Here is a 23,360-nt window from a genome sequence, read left to right as displayed (position 1 = left end):
TCCTAGTTCTTATGTTCCATAGATGAGAGAAATCATATGATAATTGTCTTTCTCTGCTTGACTTATTTCACTTAGCATTATCTCCTCCAGTGCCGTCCATGTTGCAGCAAATGTTGAGAATTCGTTCTTTCTGATAGCTGAGTAATATTCCATTGTATATATGGACTCTTTGCTCTTCTAACCACTTCCTCTATTTTCTTTTTTTTTTATAAAGATTTTATTTGACAGAGACAGCCAGCGAGAGAGAACACAAGCAGGGGGAGTGGGAGAGGAAGAAGCAGGCTCATAGTGGAGAAGCCTGATGTGGGGCTCGATCCCAGAACCCGGGACCACGCCCTGAGCCGAAGGCAGATGCTTAATAACTCTGCCACCCAGGCGCCCCAACTCTGCCACCCAGGCGCCCCTCTTTTTCTATTTTCTTAAGGTGGAAGTTTAAGTCCTTGATTTTAAGCTTTTATCCTTTTCTAATAAAGGTGCTTAGTGCTATAAAATTCCAATTACTGCATTAGCTGCATCCTTCAGTCTTTGGTAGGTTGTACTTTCAGTCAGTACAAAATAGCTTTATAACCCTTTGACAACCACAGGATATTGGGAAGTGTGTTATTGGTAGATTTTCAAATTATTTGAAGATCTTCCAGGTATGATATTACTGACTTATATTATTGTTGGTTTCTAATATAATTTGCACAAGTTGGATTTGTATAAATTTATTGAGACTTACTATCCCAGGACATAACCTATCTTGGTAGATGTTTCATGTGTAATTGAAAAGGTGGCATATTCTGTCTGGTCTTGTCAGGTAGAATGTTCCATAACTTAATCATGTCAGATTGGTAGATAGTATTGTCAAGTCTACTATATCCTGATTTTTTTTTTTCTGTCTGCTTATTTCCTCAATTACTGAGAGGTATGTTGAAGTTTTACTATAGTTGTAGATTATGTCTTTCCTGGCAGTTCAGTCGGCTTTTGTGGCACGTACTTTGAAGTTCTGTTATTAGGTATTATTGTAATGTTGGGATTATTTCCTCTTAATTAATGGACTCCTTCACCCCTAGGAAACAACCCTTTCCATCCCTAGTAATGCTCTTTGCTTTGAAATCTTGTGTAATATTAATACAGCTGCCTCAGATGGCTTTTAATTAGTGTCCCACGTGCGTATTTTACCATACGTGCCTTCGTATTTAAAGTGAGTTTCTTGGGACACCTGGGGGGCTCAGTCAGTGAAGTGCCTGCCTTCAGCTCGGGTCACGATCCCAGAGTTCTGGGATCGAGCCTCACTCAGGCTCCCTGCTCAGCGGGAAATCTACTTCTCCCTCTCCCTCTGTCCCCACCCGCGTCCCCCACTTGTGCAGTCTCTCAAAATCTTTAAATGCCATCTTGCTGCTTTCTGTATGTACCATCTGGTCTTTGAAATTGAATGACAAAAGACAAAATAACTGAGAAAGGACTCTATAAAACTGTGTCTCCTCTGAGATGCAATTTTGGTGGAAAAAACTGCCCATTATATTTGGACATCTACAGTATGCAAAGATGATTCCTAAATTTGTATTTATTTTTTTCATTATGGTAAATGTACTCTTTAATCCCCCTCACCTATTTCAGCCATCCCCCCACCCACCTCCTGATAAACAGCTGTTTGTTCTCTGTATTAAGAGTCTGTCCTTGGTTTGTCTTTTTTTTTTTTCCGGCCTTTGCTCATTTGTTTTTAAATTCCACATGAGTGAGATCACGTGATATTTGTCTTTCTGACTTATTTCACTTAGCATTATATTCTCTAGCTCTATAAGTTGTTGCAGATGGCAGGATTTCATTCCTTTTTTATGGATGAATAATTCAGTGTGTGTACATACACACCACATCTTTATTCATCTATTGGTGGACAGCTGGGCTGCTTCCATAGTATGGCAACTGTAAATAATGCAGTAAACATGGGGATAACATGTATCCTTTCAATGTAGTGTTTGTGTATTCTCTGGTAACCAAGAAGTGGAATTACTGCATCATACGGTAATTCTATTTTTAATTTTCTGAGGAACCTCAATACTGTTTTCCACAGTGGCTGTACCAGTTTGCATTCCCACCAACAGTGCACGAGCACATCTTCTCCAACATTTGTTTCCTGTGTTTTTGGTATTAGCTATTCTGTCTCACCGCAGTTTTGATTTGCATTTCATTGATGATGAGTGATGCTGGGCATCTTTTCATGTGTCTGTGGGCCATCTGGATGTCTTCTTAAGAAGAATGTCTGTTTGAGTCTTCTGCCCATTTCTAATTGCATTGTTTTTTGGATGTTGTGTTCTTTATAGATTTTGGATACTAACCCTTTATCGGATATGCCATTTCCAAAAATCTTCTCCCATTCAGTACGCTTTTAGTTTTACTATTTCTTTCGCTGTGCAGAAGCCTTTTATTTTGATGTACTCCCAATAATATATTTTTACTTTTAATTCCCTTGCCTCAGGAAACTGCATCTGCAAAAATGGTACTGTGACCATTGTCAAGGAAATTACTGCCTGTGTTCTCTTCCAAGGATTTTTATGGTTTTAGGTCTCACATTTAGGTCTTTAATCCACTTTGACTTTATTTTTGTGTATTGTGAAGAAAGTGGTTCAATTTCATTCTTTTGCGTAGCTAACCAGTTTGCCCAACACCATTTGTTGAAGAGACTTTTTCCCTTTGTTATATTTATTCCTTCTTTGTTGAAGATTGATTTACCATATAACTGCAGGTTTATTTCTACGTTTTCTATTCTGTTCCATTGATCTATGTGTCTGTTTTTATGCCAGTACCATATTGTTTTAATTACTACCACTTTGTAATACAACTTGAAATCTGGAATTGTGATACCTCCAGTTTTTTCTTTTTCATGACTGTTTTGGCTATTTGGGGTCTTTTATAGTTTCATACAAATTTTAGGACTGTTCTAGTTTTGTGAAAAATGCTTTTGTTAGTTTGATAGGGATTGCATTAAATCTGTAGGTTGCTTTAGGTAGTGCAGACATTTTAACAATATTTGTTCTTCCAATCCACGAGCATGGGATAGCCTTCCACTTCTTTGGTTTATTACTAGGTGTTTTATTGTTTGGGGTGCAATTATAAATGGGATTTTCTTAATTTCACTTTTTGCTGCTTCATTATTAGTGTATAGGAATGCAACAGATCTGTACATTGACTTTGTATCCTGTGACTTTACTGAATTCATTTATCAGTTCTAATGGTTTTTTGGTAATCTGCTGGGTGTCCTATATGTAGTATCGTGTTATCTGCAAATAGTTTTACTTCTTCCTTACCAATTGGGATGCTTTTTATTTCTTTGTTGTCTAACTGCTGCAGCTACAACTTCCAGTACTAATGTCGAATAAAAGTAGTGAGAGTGGACATCCTTGTCTTGTTCCTGACCGTACGGGAAAAGCTCTGTTTTTTACCACTGAGTGTGATGTTAGCTGTGGATTTTTCATATAAGGCCTTTATTAAGGTATGTTCCCTCTAGACCTACTCTGTTGAGGGTTTTTATCATGAATGGATGTTGTACTTTACTTTGTCAAATGCTGTTTTCTTCGTCTACTGAAAGGATCCCATGATTTTTATCCTTTCTCTTACTGATGTGATGTATCATGTTGTTGTTTTGTGAATACCGAACCCCTTGCATCCCAAGAATAAATCCCACTTGATCATGGTGTATGATTTTTCAATGTATTGTTCGGTTTGGTTTGCTAACATTTTGTTGAGGATTTTTTGCATCTACATTCATCAGAGATATTGGCTTATAGTTAGTTCTCTTTTTGTGGTGTCTATCTGGTTGTGGTGTCATGGTGATACTGGCCTCACAGAATGAATTTGGTAGTTCTCCTTTCTCTTCTATTTTTTTTCTGAATAAAAGTTTGAGAATAGGTGTTAACTCGTCTTTAAATGTTTGGTTGAATTTGCCTGTGAAGCTGTCTCATCTGACTTTCATTTTTTGGGAGTTTTTCTGATTACAGATTCAATTTCATGGAGGTTAAATACATCAAGGTAAATAACATGCTACTAAAGAAATGAACGGGTCAACCAAAAAATCACTGAAGAAATAAAAAATTATATGGAACCAAATGAACATGAAAACACAACAGTCCAAAATCCTTGGGATGCAGCAAAAGTGCTTCTAAGAGGGAAGTATAGCAATACAGGCCCACCCCAAGAAGCAAGAAAAATCTCAAACAACCTAACCTTACACCAAAAGGAAATAGAGAAGAACAAACAAAACCCCAAACCCAGCAAAAGGAAATAATAAAGATCAGGGCAGAAATAAAGGATATGGAAACTAAAAAAACAGAAAAGCACAATGAAACCAGGAACTGGTTCTTTGAAAAGATCAACAAAATTGATAAATCTCTAGTCACACTCATTGCGGGGGGGGGGGGGGGGGGGGGGGGGGGGAAGACCCAAATTAACAAAGTCACTAATGAAAGAGGAGAAATAACAACCAATACCACAGAAATACAAACAACTCTAACAGATAACAAAAGCCTATATGCCAACAAATTAGACATCTTAGAAGAAATGGATAAATTCCTAGAAACACATACTGAAGCAGGAGTAGAAAATTTGAACAGACCGATTACCCACAATGAAACTGAATCGGTAATCTAAATTTGTATTTCTGAGCTCTATCTTCTGGGATCCTGACCTTGTACCAGATGCCTATTTAACAAGGCTACCTGGATGACTCATAGGCAGCTTTAGTGGAAACTATCCAAATTCACAGACTTTCAGCACCAAATTCACACAGTTAAACTAAGGAATGGTGCGCTGTGACCTAGCTTACTGGCTCATCAGCTGAACCCAGGTATCCTGCTGACCACGTGATACACAGCGCAGATCACAGACCCCGTCACAGGAAGAGCAGACAAAAAGTCCCACGTAAATCATCAAAAGGACCCTTTATTTGAATGTCGATAGTACCATAATTCATCAAAATAATTTATAATAGTTAACTGCCTCTTAAATATATAATCTTACAAATGAGGCCTTCTGAAGTTAAAAGTAATATGGATTCAGTTTGTTTAAAATTATTTAGGATATAACAGAAGTAAAAAAAATTTGTTTCCTATGAAGTCCTTCTAAAAAAGAAAATCATGACAAGTTCCTGATCAGACAAATGCCATTCTATTATTAAAGGTATTAAAAAGCATAAATAAGTTTGAACAGAAATGTCAATTTCCTGGGTTTGTCCTTCTGTGCAAACCTGACCTTTGCAGAGTTAAAACTGTATTCTAGTTTCTCACCATAAGCAAGAAATTCCTTAGCAGCTCAGAAATAATGTGAATGTCTTGGTAAAACAGGAGCCCTCACTTTCTGATGATCACTCTGTGCTCCAGTCTCTAGTGTACCCGCCGTCTCATCCTCTCAGAAATGGTTCTACTCAGGAAATCAGTTCAGGGATTTTCTTGTACCAGCAACTTCCCAAGCCTCACACCTTACAGAGGCGGTGAACGCCGATGAATTACCCTGCCAGGCACAGCATCCACTTTAACCTTCCAGGTGCCACTGCTGGGAGGAAGAGCCATCACAGATTGCCATCGCAACATAGCCTTTGTGACTCAGCGGATCGACCACTCTCAGGCACTGTCCAACTGACACCTGGTACAGCCGATTACTCTTCTGGAAAACAGGTACCAAGAAAAATATACCAGTTAATTGCTTTAACTTAAAAAACCTGCTGCCAGAATGTGGACAAGAGGCTACAGACACCCAGAAGAGGCACAGACCAGCTCCGATGTTTTACTTACTCGTGGATGCTGCCCACTTGGGACCTCCCGCTACGAGGTAAACTAGGAGTGCGCCCGCCGGGCTCCACCCTTAGCTCCGCCTGCCTCCTCCCCGACAAGCTCCTCACCCCGAAGGTCCACTGCTGGGATCCTCCTGACCCATGGCACTTCATGAGTCGTGGCGGGTCTGACGAGCGAGTCTCTGACATGTCCAGGCAAAGGAGGTTATTTAAAACCAACTCATGCTCTTCATTGTAAATCCAAATCTAAGGAAGAAAATAAAAAATCAAAACTCCTTAGATTTTGAAATTCAGACTGCACCCCAGTCACGTATCTGTGGAAGAAAAATGGGGTCCCGGTACGTGGTCTCACAAAGCAGGGAACGACCACCGGACCTGAGTTACGTGCAGGCAGCATCAGCGCAGCCACCTGAGGATGGAATGAACTGAACAGACACAGGAAAATGAAGTGTGCTCCCAGGACGACACCGCAACAGTGGTTAACCTTTGTTCATTGAGTTTCACCTGACTCAATAACTGACCACACCACTGTAGACATTTTCCAGTTCTAGGATTTCACCATCACACAGTGCTCACCATCCGCAGAAGGCACAACGCCGGGTCTGCGGGCTGGCTTCCTGCGGACAGAAACACACGGGCTGCCCTCATCAGACGTCATCTGCCGTGCAGTGCTGACGTGCAGGATCCTGGGGAAAGTTCTACTCTCCTCCCAGAGCACGACAGCATTTGGGCTGAGATGATTTCATCTGAGGGCCAAGAAGCAGGGTTTTCTTTAGATGTGATCTTTCAGGACAGTCTTCTCTATGGTCTCTCAGATTATTTTCAGGAACAAAGGCCTAAAACTGGCTGAACTGGGACAGGTGCCAGGGATAACTTACTCTCCAAACTGCACCTTCACTAAATCCACAAGAAATATATTTTTGGGGGCGCCTGGGTGGCACAGCGGTTAAAGCGTCTGCCTTCAGCTCAGGGCGTGATCCCGGCGTTCTGGGATCGAGTCCCACATCAGGCTCCTCCACTATGAGCCTGCTTCTTCCTCTCCCACTCCCCCTGCTTGTGTTCCCTCTTGCTGGCTGTCTCTATCTTTGTCAAATAAATAAATAAAATCTTTAAAAAAAAAAAAAAAAAGAAAGAAATATATTTTTGTCTCTGAATTCTTTTACTCACTAGTATTTCTACCTCCAGGCCCAAAATATGTGTGTGCTGTCTCCATTAACATGAAGAATTCTATAAATAGAACTTTCTGCAACGATGCTAATGTTTTACATCTGTGTTGTCCAACATGAGAGCCACGTGTGGCTAGAATGACTGAGGGAATGGTTCATTTATTTCGTTGTAATTAAATTTAAAGAGCTCCATGTGGCTGGTGGTTACAGTATTAGTACAAACCTACTTGATCCCAAACAAATAGGAGTGTAACTCCATCTCCTCAAATTTCTTCCATTTTCTGGAACAAATCTCAGTGAGCTCATCCCACTGTGACCGAAACACCAAAGTGTTCACTGCAGTGTCCACGATCCTGATACCTCTCAGACACAGCACAAAACTCCTTTTAAATCCTATTTTCCAGTGTGGACATCTTCCATCCTTTGCAAGCTCCCCTAGAAATAAATGGTCTTCTGTGAAATTTCAGAGGACACATACGACCTATCCTTTTTAGTCTTGAGTGATGCCATCCCCGGCACTCAAGCAGGAATGATCATCACCTCCTTGTGCCGTGTGTTCACTGCACAGGCTTGAGGCTGCACAGCTAGGGTATTAGACTGCTACCAGATACGAATCCGTTTGAAATTATAGTCCCAAACTAAGTTTTTTGCTTATTTTTAGGTCTACTTTAACACCACTGAAAAGATTACGTGAATGAAATGAACTGATACTCTGTTGTGGTTTCTTCTGATGGACTACTAAGGCTCAGAGATTTTGATTTCAGAGAAAACTCTACGAAAGCTGTTCTCTCCCGCAGAGTTAATGTGCTTGCCGAGGACGGCGCACTCACCTTGCCACTTGTGACCTTCACTGAGCGTTCAGTGCGTGGTGTGTAACTGCAAAGTACAAATAATGCTTCTAACAAACAGCAGTGTGAAAGGGGACAGAAACAGTTGTATCCCGTGATCTCTAGTGTCATTCCCAATTTAAACCATATCATCTAAGGAAAGTCAGATTAAAATCTTCAGGTCTTCCCTTCCCTGAAGGACACTTTCCAAGGTTGGCTGAGCCCAGAGGCATGACTCACCTGACCTGGGTCACTGTAGTCACACGCCTTAAGCACCACCAGGCCTCCTTTCTGACTTGGACGGCCCTGGGCCACCAAACACTTGTCGGTCTGGAGGTGATAGAGCTGTAAAAGGAGAGATTGCTCTTGTCAGAAGATACCTTAGAATGCCAAGTAATGTGAAAATATTACTCCAAAGCTATGAATTTCAAAGGTCATAAAAATATCAGCATGTTTTTATTCCTAATTCTAGCTTCAGTACATAGGGTATCATAACAGACTTCAAGGTCATAGGCAATTTGAACAATACATGCAAGCACTGTCAAGTCGAAATTCTACCTAAAGATACAGGTTTACTAATCTACTACCATAGAGGAGGAAGGAAATTAAAACCTCTCTGCCCTCAAGAACCTTAAAATGAAATCAAGGAAATAAGAATAAAAGGTACAAACCAGACAGTACATAACCGAATGTAATGTACATGTGAAACTGGGATGAACACCAATTAGGAACTGCAAAGGTGAGATGCAGAAAAGCGAGAGAGAGTATCTAGTTTGGTAAAGGATTAGTGGGAGTGTTGAAAGAGCTTAGACGTGCGAGGCAAGAATAATGGAAAGGATTTCCACTAGATGGACAAACCATGGTATGCATTTTTACTTAAAAAGAAAATACCTTGACTCTGTTTTTCATCTCATAAAAAGAAGGGAAAGCTCTATGGAGGAACAGCTGGCATCCTGAAAGATCCTAAGGAGCGCTGCCTTCTTAACACAAAAGCAGAGAAAACTGGGCAACAATCAGAATATCTACACTTTCAGAAAGCAAATTCTAAGAAATGATTCAGAAAAAAGGTATGATTTTATGACTGGACCCCTAAAATTTAAACATGATACAGAATTGTGAAGAAATTCCTTCAGAAACAAAAGGGAAGACCTAGAAAAACGTGGCTGGTCATGGGTTTTCCGGGCAGCCCAGATGACCGCGCGGCCCACCGGGTGTGAGCCGTAAGGCCACGCCACCGTCACTTGCTCTCTGGAGTCGGTTCCCAGGGCTTTGGCCCAACAGCAGAGAGCGGCCCCATTTCTCCTTCTGTTTTCCTTTTGGGAATGGTCTCTGCCAAACTAGTTTTATACTCACTACAGTGCCTTTAGTGGTCTGTTCACACTGATATCCACCCTCCTGGAAACTAGCATGTAACTTACAGAAGTCATGCGCTCTTTACTGCAGGCAGGTGAAGGATGTTATTAACAGTGAAGATATTAACATTTCTAAGGTCTTAATACTTGAGCGGAGGAAGGTCCCACCAAAACAATACAATGGAAGCAAGCTAAAGTCTATCACTAAAATGATACTTTAAGTCTAAAATGTCATTAACTTTATCATACAACTTTTAATGAAACACTTTGATGACAGTATTTCCTTACCCTTCCACGCTGAAGGACTTTGGGGCGTTTTGGCCCTCTATTGATAAAAATGGGTTGCTGGGGTTTGGCGTTGGGCCCAGATATCTGCATCTCTGGGTAAATATTATCCAGATACCATTTAAATGATTTACAACCCAACTTCCTCCTCAATTCAACACGCTCACTGATATTTCCATAGCTTTTGGTCCTCAGGTCAGGTCTTAAGGAAAAATACTGCTCCTGAATTTTAAAAAGAAAAATGAAAAATAAGAGAATAGCTTTTTTGTTTAAAATGATTATCAGCAAAAATATTTTTCATGCCAGTGTTTTCTTGATGTTGCCAAAAAATGTCAACATGAAGTTTTCACACAGGTCCATCATTCACAAGAAGACATCTTAAATCCCCCATCACTGTCTCTCAAATAAATAAATAAAATCTCTAAAAAGAAAAGAAGAGGAGTGCCTGGGTGGGCTCAGCTGCCTAAGCGTCTGCCTTCAGCTCAGGTCAAGATCCCAGGGTCCTGGGATGGAGCCCCATGTCCGGCTCCCTGCTCAGTGGGGAGCCTGCTTCTCCTTCTCCCTTTGCCCCTTCTCGTGTGCTCTCTTTCCCTTTCTCTCTCTCGATCACTCTGTCTCTCAAATAAATAAATAAAATCTTTAAAGACATCTTAAATTCTAAGATACATCCCAATTTCAGAAATGGCGAAACACGTAAAACGTGATCTCAGAACTGATGACACACGCCACGTTTGAGGCTGGCAGTTCTCGGACTCCATCAGGACTCTGGAATCTCAAAGATTACTGAAGACTCCCAGAAGCTTCTGTTTATGTGAGTTGTATCCACTGGTATTTACCATATGAAAAGTTAAAACATTCATTAATTCGTTAAAAATATCTCATTACCTATCAGCATAAACATGCTTCGAACAAGAATGGTGACACTGCTTTACAGTTTCACAAATCTCTTCAATGTCTAGCTAAAAGGAAGTCAGCTGAATTCTCATTTCTGCATTTGACCTGTTACTATTATATTGTTTGGTTAAATATATTTTTAAAAATATGAGTGTATGAAAATATATAGTTTAAAATGGAAGGAACTTTTTTTTGGAAGGAATATTTTAATAGCAGTTTCAGAGGATTATGGCTTTTCTTTTTTGACATATTTTTTAAAGATTTTATTATTTATTTGACAAAGTGAGAGAACACAAGCACAGGAAGCATCAGAGGGAAAGGGAGAAGATGATTCCCCGCTGAGCGGGAGCCCAATGTGGGACTGGATCCCAGGACCCTAGGATCATGACCTGAGCTGAAGCCAGACACTTAACCAAATGAGCCACCCAGGCATCCCTCTTTTTTTGATATTTTACCATCACTCTTATTTTTCATATTCCACACTGTAACCTTTAAATCATATCACTGAGTTTTTTGTACCGATGCATTGCGATCTTCTGCTCTGTCCTGCTCTTTGAGTGGATCTCTACCCATCGAAGATTCGTGCACCTCATGCATTAGTCATTCGGAAAATACTGCTCCCTGGGTTGTGAAGTTCAAATACTGACAAATGTCACTACATAATATAAAAAGTTATATTCATAAATATTCCAAATCTCATCACAAAAGCAGTTAAGTACTGGAAGCCATCAAGCTCAAGGAATGGATTCAAGTTTTCCACTTGCAACATGCTATCAGTTGAAGTGAGAGGCTCAATTGGTTCATTTTTAAGAATGTCTGCCAAATATCCAAATATAAATAACCATGGTTTGTGAGCCATTCTTTTATATAAAAAGTGTTCCACGGAGAAAAGTGACCAGTTCAGCTCACAACTCAAACAACTGCACACGCTCTCCCCTGAAACGAGCACTGTATTTCCGTCTACAGCAAATGGTGCTTTCTGTGCACTTAGCGCGTCTCACAGCACTCGGAGCGCATTGAGATTTAACACAATTATTCCTACAACTCAGCTGCTTTTGCAGCATCAGTGCAGAGTCAACACGGTGAAAATGGCAGATACTGTGTTATCCGGACCACGAAAAGAGCTTTGCCCTGGCAAACCTCCTGAAAGAGTGGCGAGGATTGACGTGGGTCTGTGAACCACTTTCTGAGAGCTCCTGGGAGACTGTGTGACTCAAAGCTGAGGAACACGGAGAATGAGCCTGGAGTCTACAAGAGGGAGAAGGGAGGAGACCTGCAGTGTGGCAGGAGCATGACCACAAGCCCCCACTTCTGCTCCCCGAACAGTGATGTTCTCCCCACAGCACACGGCACACACCTCCACGCCCAGTACCGCACAGTGTGAAGTCACTGCATCTCCCAAAACCTAACAGGGTCTGGTACAGACACTCAAATGCTCGTTTAAAAAAATTAATTGTACACAAATATTCACACAGCATTTCCCATAACTCATGAACGGATAAAATGTGTATTCACATAATGGAATATTATTTGGCAATAAAAAAGAATGAAGTAACGCTACATGGTACAATATGGATGAACCTGAAAGCATCATACTTACTGAGATGGTCACAAAAGACCATGTGTTGCAGGATTCCATTTGTAGGAAATGTCCAGAATAGGCAAACCTAGAGAGTCAGGAGGGAGACTGGTAGTTGCCTAGGCTGTGGGAGATGAGGGGGTGATGGCTGAAGGATATGGAGTTTCTTTTTGGGGTGATAAAATGCCTTGTGAATTATACCTCAATAAAGATGTTACAAAGGAAATAGCAAATTTGGGCACAACAGAAGACAAAGTGGGAAGGAATACTGCATGTGCAGAGTCGAACGGGAAGAAAGGAGCAAAGAGAAGGAGCCACATTCTGTGGGAGTCAGAGGAACAAAGACCCTGAAGAGAGAATTTCTTCTGATGTCGGCTGCATTTCCTTTTATAGAGTAGTCACTTGGAAATTAAAAGAAGGGTCACAACAAAAAATGAGAGGAAAAAGAAATGCAGAAAGGGATGGCCCTAAAGCATAGGTCCCACAGAAGCGTGCCAGAGTGAAAAGACAGGGAACAGAGCCATCTGCAAAGGAGCAACTGCCCAGTGGACGCGCCCAACAGAATCACTTCATCTCACCTTATATTCATCCAGCCAAACGTGCGCCAGCCTCAAGGAGTTGTGGGTCATAGTGTCCTGGCCTTCAGGAGAACCGTATGGTCGCCTTTTTCGGAAAATGTGTCCGACTCTAGAGCAAGGGATGATGAAGAGTTTACCTCCACACATCCAAATCTGGTCAGGAGCAAAATAGGTATTAATAGTTGCCTCACACTGCTATGAAGTCAAAGTATGCATTTTCATGAAATTAATCTTTGTTAATCAAGATTAATCCTCAGGACTTAGGGACAAAGAATGCTTACTAGCTGGTCCTCTAATCTCAGTTTACTGGTACTTTCTTGTAACATGTATATATACAGAAATGATGAAATATACTGAATAACTGTAGATTAAGATTCAAAAGATCCTTGGGGTGCCTGGGTGGCACAGCGGTTAAGCGTCTGCCTTCGGCTCAGGGCGTGATCCCGGCGTTATGGGATCGAGCCCCACATCAGGCTCCTCCACTATGAGCCTGCTTCTTCCTCTCCCACTCCCCCTGCTTGTGTTCCTTCTCTCGCTGGCTGTCTCTATCTCTGTCAAATAAATAAATAAAATCTTAAAAAAAAAAAAAAAAAAGATTCAAAAGATCTTAGTTCTCGTCTAAATTTTGCCCTTGGCCATCTGGGTTACTTTATATGGTTTTTTTTAGTTTTTGTGGGACTCCATTAGCTTATGTCCAAAATAAGACTGAACCAACAATATCTATTCTTTCTTTCAACTTTAAAATTCTAAAGATTATGTAGGAAAAACTACCTTTTAAATTAAAACATTGTGGTCAATACATTGCAAAAATACCAAATGACACATACACAACGGACTGTGGTATTGTGTGGATGGGGGTTCTGCTGTGGAGCCCAGGAGCTGGAAGGTGGGGAGTGAGGACATCTGCTAGCATGGAGAAGTCTGGGTTCTTTCCCTTGCCTCATTCTGTCCTTTGCAAAGACTGTCTTCCACCCCCCCACACACAGTTCCGAGTCCCAGACCCCACCTACAGCACCACCTTTCCAACATTAACAGCTGGAGAGAAGGACTGATTATGAAAGATTAATTCCTTCCTCAGGTTGGAGGGACTTGTATATATAAAGGATTCTGCTAGCTACTTCTGAAAGTGAAATGGGGAGCTATTAATAATTTTCCTGGGAGAACAGGTGTGAACTAGGATGGTCTTAACAATCAGGGAAATCTAATCACCCTAAACATGTATGTCTAGGATTAGCAAATAAGATTAACAAACTGACAACAAAACTCCAGATTAAATGCACATTTAGACATCTGAAGTTATACCAAACTTTTAAATTCTTATAAAATAAGGCTGCTTAAATACTTTCCACACTTTGAATGGATATTATCCACATCAAGGATTATGGTAAAGCAGTATTCATTAAGGACAATTTATTAACAAAGATAATCAAAGACAATTTATAGAAAATATGAGATTGTAGATGAATATTATAGTCTACTACACAAAGTTGATTAAACATGAAAAAATTACCCGAAATGATATTTCTAAGTTTTCTCCTCCCCAGATATCCATGCCACTGTCGTACTGTCCAAGTTCATTGAAATAGTGTCTGTTCATGGCAAACAATCCTCCAGCCATTGTAGGTGACCTAGAAAAGGAAATAATTACTGTACCAATTCTATAGAGCCAATTATCTACCATCTTCGTTTTAAAAAAAATTCAGTGCACCTTTGGAATATCACTAACAAAAACCAGATTAACTATTATGAAACATTTTACCTAACATCAGGGAATGAGCTGGGCCACATAACGGAATTTTCTAGATTGCCAATGATATACTACATATCTGGCAAATGAAGGCTACCTTTCTAAGCATCAAAAGTACTTTTTAAATTATAACACTGTTATCAGAAATGTACCTGATATCAATTAATTCCCTTTGACAGTCTTACAGAACAGTGGAATAAAAACTGGACTCCAGAGCCTACCAAGGGGAGACCACAAACTTTGACTTAGACCAGTGGCTCTCAAATAGGATGATTTTGTCCCCAAGCAAACATTTCATTAATGTCCGGAAACATATTTAGCTATCACAATGGGGTAAGGGGAGGGGGGGTTCCACTGGCAACTGATGGGCTGAAGCCAAGCACACTACTACATATTCTAAAATGCACAAGAGAGCACCCACAACAGAGAAGTATCTGGCCCATAATTCAACACTGCCAAGACTGAGACTGTTAAATGAGAGAATCTGAAGGAGACTGGTCCTCAAAGAGAGACAAGCCCAGCTTCCAGCTTCTCACTTCTTGAAACTGAGTTAAGGCGATGGTGGAGTCTAGCATCCCAAGCTCCCTGCCAGAAGTGAAGCCAGGGAGAAAACACCATCTCAGGTAGGAATGTATTTCCATAGTTTTTCATGACAGTGTCTGCCACCAAACAAAAGTAAATAAGTAACCAAACAAATAACCAGTCAATCAGGAAGATAAATCACATGAAAGAAAAACAAGAGAAACAATCTACAACAGAAACAGATGTGCAGGGGTTTCAGACAACACAGTTATTAGGCAGGGACTTTAAAATAACTGCTCAGTATATGCAAGGATAAAAGACAAGATGCAGGGGCGCCTGGGTGGCACAGCGGTTAAGCGTCTGCCTTCAGCTCAGGGTGTGATCCTGGCGTTCTGGGATCGAGCCCCACATCAGGCTCTTCTGCTGGGAGCCTGCTTCTTTCTCCCACTCCCCCTGCTTGTGTTCCCTCTCTAGCTGGCTGTCTCTATCTCTGTCAAATAAATTAAAAAATCTTAAAAAAAAAAAAAAAGACAAGATGCAAAATCTGGCAGACAGATCTGATCAAAAAAGAAACCAAATTTATGCATATCTGAAAAACCCTTCTGACAGAGACAAGAAATTGAAGCAGCCAATGAGAGAGGCTGCCTTCAAAAATAAGACTGTTGCTGGCTTCTCCCCACAAACAGAGGAAACCAGCGGTTCTTTCATGATACCTTCCAAGTCCCAAGAATCTACTTACCAACCTAGAATGGGTATCAAGTAAGACTGTATTTCAAAGTAATGGTATAAGTAAGATTTTTACAAAAAGGCAGAGAGAAGTAATCACCAGAAGGTCCAGCCAAAGGATACACATTTAAAATGTCTTCTTTAGTCAGAATGAAAATAATCCCAGATGGAAGTTTGCAGATTCAGACAGAATAAAGAAGAACATATAAAGGGGAAAATATGTGGGTAAACCTAGATGAATAATGGCCATATAAAATATGTCTTGTAGGGTTAAAACACACACACACACACACACACTTCAACAATATAATCCAAGGGGAGATAAACTGGAGAATGAACAGTCTCAGATCCCTGCATTGTTTGAAGTACCAAATTATGTTGCAAGAATGTACGCTGTATTCTCTGCGGTAATCACTACAAGTACAGTTTTAAGAACACATAACATCTAATAATGGGGTGGCAGCTGGGAACAGAATAATAAAAAATTCAAACTCAAGACCAAAAGAAATCAAGAGAGGAAGGGGAAAAAAAGAACAGAGAACAGACAGAATACAAACAGTACCACTGTACTCATAAGCACAAAATACAAGTAATACTCAATATAATCAACTAAATTAAAAGGAAGTTTTTCACACTGGTTTAACAACAAATCATAATGCAAAAGTAACTACATGCTCCTTGCAAGGGACACAGAGACTGACAACAAAAGGAAAGTTACACAATGTGAATATTAAAACAAAGCTAGAACAGCCATATTAATATCACTATAATGCAAAAGTTTTACTATTCTGAAAGTCTAGAAGAAATGGTTTCATTCACGAGATTTAATAATAATTCCAAATTTTCAGACATCTATGAAGATAGAAGACAGCCTCAAAATATATGAAGAAAATATATAAAGAACTACAAGGGGAAGCATAATACACAATCGTAGTGGGAAACTTTTAATATACCATATTTAATAACTGATACAAGGTGGAAATTAAAAAACAGAAGTGTAACTACACTCGTCACGGTGCACACTATGGAATGTGCAGAACTGCTGAACTGTCATGCACCTGAAACTAATGTAACACTACATGTCAACTATCCTGCCATGATTTTTTTGAAGAATTAAAAGTATGAAATATATGAATAATAAACTTCACTGAACTGATACAGAATCCCATTTTTAACAATCACAGAAAATACAAATTTTCCAGGCACACAAGGAATATTTACAAAAATTACTCATGTGCTTGGCTATAAAGCAAATCTCACCAATATTCAAAGAATTAAAATCATACAGAATATTTTTTGATCACAGTGTAAATTAAGCTAGGAATAATTACAAAATTCTCATATGTCTGGGAAATAATAATGTACTGCTAAATAGCCTATGGGTCAGAAAAGCTGCCACAGTGAAAATATTTTAAAATAAATGACAAGAAATAGTAGTTTGTGGGATGCAGCTAAAGCCATGATTAGAAGAAAGTTTACCACCTTAAATACATATATTACGAAAAGAAAAAGGATGAAAAATTAAAAAATCTAAACATGCAACTTAGGTTAGCAACCCTGATATCCTAAAAGAGCTCACAGAAGAAGGGGCAGGAAGGTGGGGGAAAGCGGCAGGGGGAGGAAGAGGCGCTAATGTCCTTGCCGCGCAAGGAGGAGGGTCAGGTGGTGCTGTCACAGCCCACGAGTGCAGCCTTCTCCAAGTACCACAGTGAACTAATACCACAACAGAAACACCCACGCTACACCGCCAGCCCAGAGAGAAGACGACAGTGACATAAAGGAACAAAATCTTCACTTTTCCCACAGAAAGGACCTAAAGTCAGTTTGACATTGAAAAGAATATGTTCATCTAGAGGGAAAGAAGCAATGAACAGAAGACCCAAAATAAAAATAGTGGTAAGAATTAGCCTCTGGGGAGAAGGACTGAGAATAGGGAGCAAAGAGGGAGTCAGCCACTCCTCATCCAAAGTTCTATCCTATTTTGTTACTGAATACATGTTTGTGATTAAAAGTCTTAAAAACTAAACGATGAAAACCAAAGCCCACAAAGATGGTGAAACAGGCAAGACCTGGCAGGAGCACGAACACGGAGAGCAGGCAGCGGCCGGGCCACCATCTTCACCTTCTCACAGAGAATACCGCGAACAGTGAAGAAGAAAAAATGGAGGCACTGCTGTCTACCTCCAATCACAGGACATGGGACTGTAGGGACCAGAAACAAAGACAGTCCCCGGATGCAGCCCTGCTTTCCTGAGAGAGGGGAGGGTGGGTCGTGACCCACCCAGGTTCTGACATTGAACTTAGCAGGAACCGCAACAGATTCTCACACAAAGCCTGAGCGAGCAGATGACGGCCCCACTCGGCCAGCAGACCGCATCAGACCCCAGGAACTGGCCGAGGTCTCCCCTCCAAGTCTGGGTCAGATGAAAGGAAGCTGGCAAGTCCCCACAGGCCAGCTGCAGAGCCACCCGAGGTGCTGGGAAAACATCATCTCCTAAAGGTAGAGAGACGCGTGCCCTACAACCAGGCGGTTTCCCTCTTGTAAACTAGAGGCAGGAAGAACAGTGCTGGTAACAGCACCATCTGTGACACTGAACACACAAACCTGAAAACCACCCAACCTCCCCGCCAACAGTAAGCTGGATAAATGAGCTATGATATATTAATAGAACATGATCCTCTCCCACTGCTCTATAAAGTAGAGCCACACACCGTAACACAGATGAATTTTTTAAAGCAATGTTGAGTAAAAGCAACAAGACAAAATGAGTTCAATGGCTTCATTTTATATAAAGTCCAAGAACAGGCAAAACTGAACTATATTGTTTAGAGACGCACACAGAGATGGTTAAACTACAGGAAGGCGAGGAAATGATCAGCAGGTCAGGGTAATGACAGCTCTAGAGGCAGGGGCCATGACCAGGAACAGGTGTGCGGAAGGCATCTGGGTGCTGTGTCTTGACCTGGGTGGTAGCTGCAAAGGTGTTCATATTATAACCATTTATTAAATTGTGTGTGTGTGCGTAATACATATATATGTATGTGTACTTTTCACATATGCTATTTTGTCATAAGTAAAAAAAAAATATATATATATATATATAGATCCAAAAATGTTAAAAAGTAAAAACACACAAACCTCTCTGAAATCCACATGAGAAATTTAAAACAAAAAATAAATATATAAGCAGATCTGTAATATTGAGAATATGGATGAGAACTGAAAACAATTTCTACACAGTGACTTGTAACTGTACGAGGAGGAATCCACCCTAAAAATCCTAATTATAGAAAAGGCTTATATAGCTGTGTTCTTCACAGCACCACTCATACTAGCAAAGAACTGAAGGTAAGTAAATGACAAAAGCAATAAACCACGATCATCAGCATAAAACACAGCACATGGGGTACTCCTACCATATCCTATGCAACAACTATCCCAAGATACTGCTCTCATTTGTCTGCCTTTCTCAGTGATCCATCCTTGAGGACATGAATAATTCCTAATTCACGAATCTTTCCTTAAGAGTTGGCACAGCATATAAAATTCAGTGAGCACTCAAGAATTTCTAATGGACAAATTAAGCCAACAAACACTTCTGCTCCCTGCAAAGAAGGGATTCTCTTTAAAATATTTTTTCTTTTTTGAAGAAATACTGATGGGAATTTTTCAAATCTAGAGGAGAAATCTCACTTTATCGGTGCAGTAGCTCCTTCTGGTCCTCCAAGCTCAGAAAGGGGAACAAGATCCCACTTGAAGTGTAGCCCCCAGTTGAAACCTCCCCGCACGACAGGGGACGAGCTGTAGGCGAGCGTGTCCGCGCTGATAATATCGATGACAGGGCACACCACGGTCCGCTGGTCCTGCTGGATGGCAGCCAGCAAGGGCTGCAGCCACATCACATTGACTTCACAGTGGCTGTCCAGGAACACCAGCACTTCTCCTGAGGAGGCAAGCACTCCATTGAGGTATGGCTGCCAGTTCCGTCAGATGATGTGCTCACATGGCATGAAATACAACCGCTGCCCTTCCAGCCCAGTAATTATTCCATTATTCTACTGCCAATCAGGAAGAGAGGACTTTTAGCCAGGAATTCTGCCTCAAGTGTACTGCTATGACTGAGAAACAAGTACAAATAAATTCAGATTCTCCTCAGTGAAAAGATTCAAAGCCTCACAGGAATAATTCTGTTCCAAATTGGACAGAAAGGTATGGAGTGCAGGGCAAAGACAGTGGCCATTTGTGTGTAGATATTTTTATTACACAAAAGATTTCTAAATTTAGGGGCACCCGGGTGGCACAGTTGGTTAGGCATCTGACTCTTGGTTTCGCCTCAGGTCATGATCTCAGGGTTGAGAATCGCCTCGAGTTGGACTCTGCACTCAGCACGGAGTCTGCTTGAGATTCTCTCTCCCTCTCCCTCCACCCCTCCCCCTTCTCTAAAAAAAATTCTAAATTTAGGATACATTCCCTGCCTTAATAAACAGAGGCTACAGAACATAGTTGTTTTCACTGGTGACTGAGAAACACGACCACATTATCAATCATCACTACAACACAGCAGTTCTCTCAGGAGTGAGAGAACCATGTACCCCTTCCGCCATGCAGGTGACACGGGCTCCCTTCTCCTCTTAAGTCACCATTCAGTGGCCATGTGCTCATTTCTTCTTCTTCCAGTTTCCGCCTTTCCTTCCTAATTCCCCAACCTGGTTGGCTGTAGAGGCTCTCATGAGCCAATGGGATATCTTTCCTTCTAGCTAGTAAAATAAAAATCATAATGATTTTACCCTACATTTTTAACTTCTTCTGATAAATGTAAGAAGTGCTAGTTTCTTTGATAATTCCAAATTTCTTTGATAACTTTATGGTGATTCTTAGCAACTGAGAAACTTAGAATCTCATCATCAGGTAGCATTATTATTGTTCTAAAGGTTTATCCATGAAATGTGTCAATACAGATTTTACATGAATTCCTTAAAAGCACCTATTTTAATAATATGCATCCTACTTCAACTAATGATAGCAGAAATGCCTCGGGCAAGAAAAGTTCTCCACAATGACAGATAAGCTCAATGCCTATAAATGACCTTCGAGGATGTAAAAAGTGTATAGCTCACCAGATGTCCTTTAATACAGAAAGGCAAAATGCCCAGCCTATACACTATTCAACGTGAAGTGAAATCAATTTAATCAAGGTTCCTTTGAGGAGAAAATGTATTCATAGCTTTTCTTAATTCTAAAAATGTTACTTTTTTTGATTTAACTAAAGGAAGTAAGATTACACCTGGTTACGCTGAACCTGACTTCCCCAAAACCGGCTTGCTTTTTTTAATTTTTAAAAATTTATTTACATTCAATTAGCCAACATATAGTACATCAGTTTCAGATGTAGTGGTCAATGATTCATCAGTTGCATATAACACCAGTGCTTATCACACCTTGTGCCTTCCCTAATGCCCATCACCCAGTTACCCCATCCTCCAAACTGCCTCCCCTTCCCCAACCCTCAATTGCTTCTGACAAACCTTAACTATATTTGAACAAGGACCAATAGATCATAAAGAAAAAAAACTAAATACGGTTATCTGAAAAATATAAACTTTCAGTAATAATGTATCTTAACAGTACATTTTGAATGGCATCATCTTGCCATTCCCCAAGATTTTCTCTTTATCTCAACTCAGCCAAGTCATTACGTACTTCTTTGACTAGAATTCTAAAGAAAAAATCAGAGGCCTTGAATTCATTCTACATATGACTATAGACCGGATGCTTATGAATTACTTCAGTTCACTGTGGCTTTAAGAGAAAAGAGGGAAGACAGACTAAAAAATGAAGTCCTGGCTACCCTCAGCAAGTAGGACAGTGGGTATACAGGAGGGGTGGTAGAGAGAGCAGTGCCAGCCACCGTAAACCCTCATGACTGGTTATCTTGAAGCAAGGGGCAGACAGGGAAGATGGGAGATATCACTACAAGCCCCCACACCCCAAGTTCTGTAATTCTCAAATTACCTTCATGATTGTTTTTTGCCATATCCATACACTACCTCCAATATTATATATCTAATATTTTAAAACCAATTCATTAAACTTAAATAAATTTATTTTGAAAGGAAATTATATCAACACCATAAATGAAAAATCAGGATCACTAACCTTACACAGATAACCATAAAAAGAAATACAGTGGATTCAATATCATGTAACTGAGGACTAACCAGATTTTTTTCTGCAAAAGACTAAATCTGATACCTGGGTTTTTTTTTAAGATTTCATTTATTTATTTGAGAGAGAGCGAAAAAGAGAAAGCATGAGTAGGGGTGAGGGGCAGGGGGAGAGGGAGAAGCAGGCTCCCTGCTTACACAGGACTCAATCCCAGGACCCTGGGATCATGACCTGCGCCGAAGGCAGACGCTTAACCAACTGAGCCACCCAGGCGCCCCCTGTTCTTTCTTTTTCAAAGGGGAGATGAATACATGCTGGCAATGTTTTAAAGATATATTTGTAATGGAAACTTTGTCTCTGATGGAATCAGAAGGATTGAGAGAGAATTTTAAAGAAAGTACCTTTATAGTTTTATAAATTTTTTTTTATTTTTTAAATATTTTATTTTTAAAGATTATATTTTTTAAGTAATCTCCACACCCAGCGTGGGGCTTGAACTTAACAACCCAGAGATCAAGAGTCGCACACTCTACCGACTGAGCCAGCCAGGTGGCTCTATAAGTCAATTTTCAGTATTTGTCCATTTATCCAACAAAAAATGATGATGCGTTATCACCAGAGGTATGTATTTGAACTTAAGAATTACTGGCATAATTCAAATCAAACAGTTTGAGTACACATATTTTAAACTTTGTATTAAAAAATTAGTGGGGTGGGGCACCTGGCTGGCTCAGTTGTTAAGTGTCTGCCTTCGGCCCAGGGCGTGATCCCAGGGTTCTGGAATCAAGCCCCACATCAGGCTCCTCTGCTGCGAGCCTGCTTCTTCCTCTCCCACTCCTCCTGCTTGTGTTCCCCCTCTTGCTGGCTGTGTGTGTGTGTGTGTGTGTGTGTGTGTGTGTGTGTGTGTGTGTCTCTCTCTCTCTGTCAAATAAATAAATAAATAGATCTTCAAAAAAAAAAAAAATTAGAGGGGCACCTGGGTGGCTCAATCTGTTGAGGGGCCATCTGACTCCTGTTTTCAGCTCAGGTCATGATTTCACGGTCATGGGACTGAACCCTGTCATCAGGCTCTGTGCTCAGTACGGAGTCGGCTACAGATTCTCTCTCTCCCTTCGCCCTCTGCGCCTACCCCCTGCACACTTGCTCACTCTCTTTCAAATAAATAAACCTTTAAAAAAAATTTAATAGTAAAAAAAATTACAGAAGTTCAGTTACATTTTGTTTTACTCTTCTCCTTATATAAGGAAACAAGATACAGACCTACATGAGGAACAGTAATTCGCAATAAGGGCCACTATGAAAACAGACCAACTTGGACTCTAGAGCTCACCTCCCTGGAATCTGTTTTGGGACAAGGGTGGAGTTATAAAGAAACCCTTCCTGAAGTGAACAAGCCTCATCTCTCCTGCTGACAATGCCCATTTAAGACATCACTTTTCACAGATCTCTGCACAATCAGGAAAGGCTCCAAGGACAAAGCCCTTGTCACTCAACACCCACTGAGAAGAGCAGCAGGAAGTTATACCTGTAGCGTGGGCTGCTCCAATCATCCTTCCTCGAATCAATCCCTCACGCTTTGTGTTTCTTATGACTTTAATTTTTCCAGGGAGATATTTTTGGACATATTCCTCTAGTTCTCCTTTCAAATCATCTGAAAAAAAAAGTCCCATAATAAACCACAGAAGACATATACAAAGACTTTTTTATAGCTACTCTAAGATTGTATCTGGTACTTGCAACAACAAATTACC

General features: G+C 40.5%; 1 protein-coding gene and 1 long non-coding RNA gene across 10 annotated transcripts in view; one reads left to right on the top strand and one right to left on the bottom strand.

Annotated features, from left to right (window-relative positions):
* Positions 1-4,900: 4,900 nt before the first annotated feature.
* The window catches only part of GALNT11 (polypeptide N-acetylgalactosaminyltransferase 11), a 55,452-nt gene continuing 36,992 nt past the window's right edge, over positions 4,901-23,360 (bottom strand). For 5 of the 9 annotated variants that reach the window (XM_034639795.1, XM_034639781.1, XM_034639800.1 and 2 more), the window contains 8 exons: positions 23,135-23,260; positions 19,138-19,387; positions 13,959-14,076; positions 12,449-12,601; positions 9,401-9,619; positions 8,001-8,105; positions 5,769-6,013; positions 4,901-5,640 (listed from right to left, as the gene is read on the bottom strand). In XM_034639795.1, the coding sequence (XP_034495686.1) occupies positions 5,598-5,640; positions 5,769-6,013; positions 8,001-8,105; positions 9,401-9,619; positions 12,449-12,601; positions 13,959-14,076; positions 19,138-19,387; positions 23,135-23,260 (1,259 nt within the window). In that variant the 3' untranslated portion in view covers positions 4,901-5,597. Of the gene's footprint in view, positions 5,641-5,768; positions 6,014-8,000; positions 8,106-9,400; positions 9,620-12,448; positions 12,602-13,958; positions 14,077-19,137; positions 19,388-23,134; positions 23,261-23,360 lie in introns of those variants that run through there. The other 4 variants (XM_011220072.3, XR_004619379.1, XR_004619381.1 and 1 more) reach the window with 4 other exon arrangements.
* Positions 8,192-23,162, top strand: LOC117795399. The gene is made up of 3 exons (XR_004619383.1): positions 8,192-8,827; positions 10,077-10,208; positions 22,854-23,162. It is a non-coding gene; the product is annotated as an uncharacterized LOC117795399 (long non-coding RNA).

This window comes from Ailuropoda melanoleuca, chromosome 1 (assembly GCF_002007445.2).
Source record: "Ailuropoda melanoleuca isolate Jingjing chromosome 1, ASM200744v2, whole genome shotgun sequence".
In the NCBI taxonomy this organism is placed as follows: domain Eukaryota; kingdom Metazoa; phylum Chordata; class Mammalia; order Carnivora; family Ursidae; genus Ailuropoda; species Ailuropoda melanoleuca.
Note: the sequence above shows the minus strand (reverse complement) of the source record. Positions and strands in the feature narration are given on the sequence as shown.